This window comes from Silurus aristotelis (genome assembly GCF_946808225.1).
Source record: "Silurus aristotelis genome assembly, chromosome: 10".
Taxonomy (NCBI): domain Eukaryota; kingdom Metazoa; phylum Chordata; class Actinopteri; order Siluriformes; family Siluridae; genus Silurus; species Silurus aristotelis.
The window spans coordinates 202501-210349 of NC_139583.1; the positions used below are offsets into that span (position 1 = coordinate 202501).

General features: G+C 45.7%; 1 protein-coding gene across 5 annotated transcripts in view; it reads left to right on the forward strand.

Annotated features, from left to right (window-relative positions):
* Nucleotides 1–5502, forward strand: part of sema6d (semaphorin 6D) — a 38593-nt gene extending 33091 nt beyond the window's left edge. For all 5 annotated transcript variants that reach the window (XM_083552234.1, XM_083552236.1, XM_083552233.1 and 2 more), the window contains 2 exons: nucleotides 837–3345; nucleotides 4278–5502. In XM_083552234.1, coding sequence (XP_083408360.1) covers nucleotides 837–2059 — 1223 coding nt within the window. In that variant the 3' untranslated portion in view covers nucleotides 2060–3345; nucleotides 4278–5502. The remainder of the gene's footprint in view (nucleotides 1–836; nucleotides 3346–4277) is intronic.
* The last annotated feature ends 2347 nt before the right edge of the window (nucleotides 5503–7849 follow it).

The window sequence follows — 7849 nt, forward strand, 5'->3', positions numbered from 1 at the left end:
TAAATACACTAAATAGGTTTAGTTTTCACCAATATTCTTGTGTACAATTTCAGCAATATAAATGTGAATTTTTCGAAAAAGAAAAACAAAGGACTCATTTTAATTCAATTCAATTCATTTTTATTTGTATTGCGCTTTTAACAATGAACATTGTCTCAGAGCAGCTTTACACAGATAATGTGGTGATAAAAAGTGAAGATGTTCTTTATAAGTAAGAACACGCCCGTCGTATTTTCTCCATCTTATTTAGTATTCCTCTTCAATAAAGAGCAAGTATTATATTATATTATATTATATATTATGGAATAATCGTTAGAATGCTTAGATCGTTAGATAGCAGCAGCCCTGCTCTCTTTGATTTCTTGGTTCCTTTACTCTTTGCTTCTGGCTTCTGTTTGATTTCTGTTTTTTTTTTTTTTTTTTTTTTTCTTCAGTCTTCCGAAGGCCTTGCTCCAGACCAGCACTGTTACTAACACGCACACACTAACACACACTTCGTTTCCCCTTCTGAACACTAACACACACTTCTTCTTCTCCATAATGTCAGGTATCATATATCTGGCTCTAAACGCTAATAAACTTCTGGAGCTCAAAGCTTTTAGCGTCTGATTGGACGGTGTCTTCTTCACTAACATAATCCAGTTATACGAGCTGTTAGCTTCCGGCTAATCCGATTCTCTTCTGCTGCACAGAGCTGAATCTTCACATGTCTTCATGAAAATAAACTACAAATAGATTTTAGGAACTGGGTGGGGGGCTTTGGAGGGGCTCTCGACTTGTGATGGAGTGTGTGTGTTTTCAGTTTGAGTTTACATGTGGCTTTTTTGTGTTTGCAGGTATTTGGGAGATCCAGTCGGCTGACTCCAACCAGCTGGTTCACATGAACATCCTAATCACATGCGTTTTGGCTGCTTTCCTGTTGGGGGCGTTCATCGCTGGTGCTGTGGTCTACTGCTACCGAGACGTCTTCCTGCTCAAAAAGGCACAAAAAATCCACAAAGTTCCACAAAGTAAAGATGAGGAGTCAACACCGTCACACACGGACTCCACTGGGAGCTTCAACAAGCTAAGTGGCCTTTTTGAAAGTCCGCTGAAGGAATTTCCCAGCGCTATGGAGGAGGCCAGGATCTATTTTAGCACAGAAAAAGATGAAAAAAGCCCAGAACCCCAGAGCGCCCCCCTCAGCAGGCAGAACCCTGAACTGGCGGCTTTGCCCACTCCCGAATCAACACCAGTGCTGCACCAGAAAGGGCTTCAGCAGAGCAAGAACCAGTGGGAAAGGGCATATGGGAAAACTTGCGTGTCTCAAAAAGAGGCTCCACCCAAAAGCCCGCAAAACCCCAACATCCCGAGCGCTGTCGTGCTTCCGAACGCGACTCATGAGAAAACTGCCCAGAGTAACGACACCAGCAGCATGAAGTCAGTCCATAAAGAGCGGCGGCGTTCTGTAGACGCTAGAAACACGCTTAACGAGCTTCTGAAGCATCTTAACGAGGCTAATGAGGCAGAAACGATAAACACCGACCGTAAAGCCATAGTTGCTGATGTCTCTCATCCTTGTCCTCACCTGATGCTTGAGCCCTTGGGGAACTTGGCAGAAATCCCACCTAAAGTTCCAAGTAGGGAAGCATCACTTTATTCTCCAACATCTTATTCCCCGCCTTCTTCCTATTCGGCTTTGTCTTTTTCACCATCATCTTCGTTACCCAGACACAGTCCCACCAAGCGTGTGGACGTCCCATCCCTGCCAACATCACCCACAGGACAAATGGGGACCCTCGACAGGCAGCGTTTTCACCGCGTTGGCTCCACCCACCGTCACACCAGATCGTCCGGGGCTTTGCTGGTGCGCCACTCCAGTTTCCGAGGTGCACCGGCACCGCCCACTCCACCCTCAAGGATGGATTCACAAGGGATTTCACGGCAACACAGTTACAGCGGTTACGGTTCGCTTCCTCGGACTTCTGTCAAACGAACGGCATCATTAAAGCCAGATGTTCCGCCCAAACCTGGAGGATTCGTACCACAAACGAGGTCCATAAACAAATACAGCTACTGAGCCGAGGACCAATCACGTGCGCCGAAACGACAATAAACTCTGTTATGGCTCAAATGAGGACAGTAAAATAAACTATTGAATGGAGCAGGAAGTAAACATAGAACTCCATAAATCAGAAAAAGGACAGGATTTAAAGTGGGCAGAGTTTGAGGAAATGTTTCAAAAGCAAATAAACAAAGACTGGAACGAGGAAAGGAAGTGAGACGAGCGTCTCCATGGAAGCAGTTCCACTGCGGGAAAAAATTTGTGGCACAAACCAGGAAAGTTTAATGTCTTTAAATCAGAATCAAAATGGCAGAATGCTGAATGAGCCAATGAGAAAAACTTTGACCTGTGAGGCGGCAGGGTCGTCCAAGGTCAGAGGTTCAAGGTCATGGTTGATTTACTCTGTTTCAGGAATACTTGAAATATATTTGTTGTTAACCAGCTTCGATTCGAAACAAAAAAACATAGGACTGGAAAAAGCTGTGCATTTGACTGGAGTAGTAAACAGGAGGCACTGAGGGAGTTCCAGATATGGGCGTCATGGAAACGGGAAGTGTTACAAAGTTACGCAGTTACAACTTTACACAAACACTCTGAGGATGCACTTACCACTGGCTTCTGTCCAGCTCCGATTCTTACTGTCATACAACTCAACTGTTAACATTACTGTGTGTGTGTGTGTGTGTGTGTGTGTGTGTGTGTGTGTGTGTGTGTGTGTGTGTGTGTGTGGTCTGAATTTTATATTTTATCTTTAAACTCACTGGGAAACATTTCAACAAATTGCTGCTACTGAGTGTAGATGAACAATGGTATTGTGTGTGTCTGTGCGTGCGCGTGTGTGTGTGTCTATGTGTGTTTGTGTGTGCGTGTTTAGCCACAGAACAGCATTTTTCTTATTTCGTGTGTTTGAGACACACACTAAGCTCAAATATTTGATGTTTAAACTCAGTAACTGAATATTCGAGTCGAGACTCTTGTAGTTTTGCACTGGAGCTACAGGGCTAATGTAGCTAAAAAGTAATGGGAGCTTATAGCTATCACTTTAGCATTGTGCTAAATAACTGCATGTGTAAACTGTTAACACACTTCAGATTTTAGTATAGAACTTTATATTAAACTGGGACTAAAACACAACCGTGGCTAATTAACAATCATTAAGAGTGTTTGATTGTAATCACTGTAACAGCTACCCCTCTGTTTCTGTAACCCCGCTGGCCCAGCTACCCCCTCTGTTTCTGTAACCCCGCTGGCCCAGCTACCCCCTCTGTTTCTGTAACCCCGCTGGCCCAGCTACCCCCTCTGTTTCTGTAACCCCGCTGGCCCAGCTACCCCCTCTGTTTCTGTAACCCCGCTGGCCCAGCTACCCCCTCTGTTTCTGTAACCCCGCTGGCCCAGCTACCCCCTCTGTTTCTGTAACCCCGCTGGCCCAGCTACCCCCTCTGTTTCTGTAACCCCGCTGGCCCAGCTACCCCCTCTGTTTCTGTAACCCCGCTGGCCCAGCTACCCCCTCTGTTTCTGTAACCCCGCTGGCCCAGCTACCCCCTCTGTTTCTGTAACCCCGCTGGCCCAGCTACCCCCTCTGTTTCTGTAACCCCGCTGGCCAAGCTACCCCCTCTGTTCCTGTAACCCCGCTGGCCAAGCTACCCCCTCTGTTCCTGTAACCCCGCTGGCCAAGCTACCCCCTCTGTTTCTGTAACCCCGCTGGCCCAGCTACCCCTCTGTTCCTGTAACCCCGCTGGCCCAGCTACCCCTCTGTTCCTGTACCTCTGCTGGCCAAGCTACCCCCTCTGTTCCTGTAACCCCGCTGGCCCAGCTACCCCCTCTGTTCCTGTAACCCCGCTGGCCCAGCTACCCCCTCTGTTTCTGTAACCCCGCTGGCCCAGCTACCCCCTCTGTTTCTGTAACCCCGCTGGCCCAGCTACCCCCTCTGTTTCTGTAACCCCGCTGGCCCAGCTACCCCCTCTGTTTCTGTAACCCCGCTGGCCCAGCTACCCCCTCTGTTTCTGTAACCCCGCTGGCCCAGCTACCCCCTCTGTTTCTGTAACCCCGCTGGCCCAGCTACCCCCTCTGTTTCTGTAACCCTGCTGGCCCAGCTACCCCCTCTGTTCCTGTAACCCCGCTGGCCAAGCTACCCCCTCTGTTCCTGTAACCCCGCTGGCCAAGCTACCCCCTCTGTTTCTGTAACCCCGCTGGCCAAGCTACCCCCTCTGTTTCTGTAACTCCGCTGGCCCAGCTACCCCTCTGTTCCTGTAACCCCGCTGGCCCAGCTACCCCCTCTGTTCCTGTAACCCCGCTGGCCCAGCTACCCCCTCTGTTCCTGTAACCCCGCTGGCCCAGCTACCCCCTCTCATGCAGGCAATGAGGATGAGTGTAAAAATATACATTTGGACAGTTCTGAGGCAGATGTGTGTTCTGTGCCTTATTGAGAAACACTGCTGTGGGTTTCCTCTCCTTCACATCTCACTGTACATTTCTGTACAAGCAAGAAGAACAAGAGAGAGACAAAGAAATAAAGAATTGTTTTTTTCTGAAGAATGTTTATAATGAATGATGAAGTACACAGCAAGATATTACTCCATTTTATTTTTCAAAAACAACAAAAGGTTTCTGCTGTTCACTTTGTCTATGACTAAAAACATTATCTCTAGCATTAGCCTTAGCAGTTAGCTGGTTAGCAGGGGTTTTAATCCCCAGCCAGGTGAGGGACAGGAGTGATTAGCAGAACCCTGAGTGGTGATCTTCTGGTGACTCCTGTGGACCTGTTTGTTACACTGTGGAGGTCTGGTGGAATGAACTCTACAGGAACAATGCTAGATAGCTAGTGCTAATCTTGTAGCTCTGTGAGAAGATTAGCTTCAGTAAGACCACAGAATGACATTCAGATTCATTCTATAGAGGTAATGGGACAAAACTATTCGAATCTGAATGTAGATGAAACAAAAGTTGATCTGTAATAACTTTAGGAGGAAAGACGAAGCGAGATCCAGTAATGTTAATGTTCTTGTTTGCATGTATGTGTCTTTTCACAAGTTATTGAGGTCTGATTTGTTTACATTTGATTAGACTTGTGTCGATAATCAGCCGATCGATGTTACTGTTCGCGGAGCCTAATTCTGACACATTCAGGAGAAAACTGTCCTGATGTTCAGGAGTGCAAACACTAACTAAGCCACGCCCACCTCACCCACATAGTGGGTAATTGGCTGTTTTTTTGGGACACGTCCCCAGCAGATGATGTACGTTGCTGGGTTTCTTTGCAGTATGAATGCAAGCATGTAAGGTGGACCTGTGCAGGAGCCTGAGCAGCTGGCTGGTTGGTAGGTTGTTTGCTGGAGTCTGTGGGCGTGTCATCTGTATGCAAGCTGTAACTGTGAATTTGTAAATAACTGCATTCATATTTTATTTTTTTTTTTTTAACACTGCATGTATAGAAATAAAACCCCACATTACTACTCTTAGAATTTGTCTTCATCATTCACCCTTAGAACATAGGGTTCAGGTGCAAGGCCAGGATGTTCTTCACGGCCAAAATACGGTGGAAAAAGTAAAAATTTTAGTTTTCCTTACACACACACAGAATCAAACTTCTTAGTCAAGGATAATTTGTCCCCTAATCTGGGGTTCCTTCAGGAGATTTTTCTTAGCCAGCTGTGGGAAAAGCTAAATCCCAGCAGGTCTCCCAGTAGACCACAGGGCTGCCTCCATGACACTCCAGGTCTCAAAAAGAAAAAACTGAAGGAATACTTGTTTGTGTTTATGGAGTAGGAAAACCTCCTACTGTCTCCCAGGAGACACTTGCAGGTGAGTGATTGTGAGGAACTGCCTCTAAAATGAAGCAGAGAAAGTTATTAGACTTCTGTCCATGCTACCACCCGAGTTCCTGCCGGTCAGGGGTAGAGAACTTCCTCTGAAGTTTCCTCGTAAAATTTTAGGAATTACTGACTGTTAAAAGATGAGGAGTTTGACTATGAAGGAGAACATGGAAGTAGAGCCTCTGCTCCGTTTCCTTTGGCTGACACAGTGGACAGCACACTCTTGATTTAACAAAAACAAAAAGATATACAGGCAGTCGTCGGCTTACGACCATTCGACTTTACGACCACAATCGCTAGCCGCGCCGTACAACAGTAAGAAACAAAATGGTGTAGAGATGATACAAATGGCAGAAAATGAACAAAGAAAATGAGGATATATACAGTATAACAATAATGAAAGAAAATTATGATAAAATACTACTTAAAGCTTGTTCCACAGGCTGAAGCTCAGATGATTTACTACTGTACAGTTTCATCAGTAAATCTAACAGTGTTATAAAGAACAGCTTCCCATCTGAGTCCATAGAACTCAATCTGGCTGATCATCTCGATTCAGTGTTTCACTCCACCATAGATAATGTAGCTTCCCTTGATAATGATCATTAACAACACACACCAGCCATTCTGACAGGAGAACATCAGTGACAGTATGGAAGAAGGACCCTGAGAGATCTCGAAAAGCTCTCAATGCTTCCTGATCAACAGACCTTTTCAATTCAATTCAATTGTTTTAATAATGAACATCGTCTCAGAGCAGCTTTACACAGATAATGTGGTGATAAAAATGTTCTTTATTAATGTGAGTTTGTCCCTGATGAACAAGTCGGTGGAGTCTGTGGTGAAGGAAAAACTCCCTGAGATGCAGAAGGAAGAAACCTTGAGAGGAACCAGACTCAAGAGGGAACCTCATCCTCATCTGGGTGCCACTGAATGTCCATTTATTACAGATAAACGATGTTGAGGTGCAGTGATGGTGAACAGAGCAAACTGTAGTCCTGAGTCAGTGTAGCAGACTGTAGATATTAAATACAGTCCAAATCCAAATCCATCCAAACTCCTGTTCTTACTCCGGAGTTTCATGGATCTCCAGGGTGTTGATGAGAAACATCTCCAGCTGCATTGAGTCGCCTCCAATGGAACACCATCGAGAGGAGAGGATTCCATAACCTCATCTGACTGTAGAAAGATCATCAGTCATAATCACACACTTCAGTGCTCATGTTAGTTCTCACTCTCCAGTGTTCTGTAGTGTTTAATCAGATCACATCAGAGTGTGATCAATAAGTCTATAATCACATTTGATGTTACCCAAATGAGGATGAGGTTCTGCTTTTGAGTCTCGTTCCTCTGAAGGTTTCTTCCTCATGTCATCTAAGGGACTTTTTCTTCATCATCAGTGATAAACACATTCACCTTCATTCTTAAATTCTGTAAAGCTGCTTCAAGACAATCTCTGTTGTAAAAAGAGCTGTAAAAATAAACTTGACTAGAAGCAGGAACACTGGTAATCTTTCTGCCCGTTTAGAAGATACAAACACTCCTGTGAAGATGGACAGACACGCACAGAGCGACCAATCTCCACTGATTATTGATGGATCCTCAGTGGAGATCATCAAGAGCACCAAATTCCTTGGTGTTCATCTGGCGGACAACTTCACCTGGTCACTCAACACCAGCTCCATCACCAAGAGCCCAGCAGCGTCTCTATTTTCTAAAAAAGGCTGAAGAAAGCCCATCTCCTTCCCCCTGATCCCCTCGGCTCGCAAGACCCTACAGAGGATAGTGAGGACAGCTGAGAAGATCATCGGAGTCTCTCTCCCCTCTATTATGAACACCACACGCTGCATCCGGAAAGCAAAAAGCATTGTGGATGACCACACACACACTTTTCACACTCCTGCCATCAGGAAAACGGTTCCGAAGCATTCGGGCCGTCACATCCAGACTGTGCTACAGTTTTTTCCCCCAAGCCATCAGGCTATTTACTGTT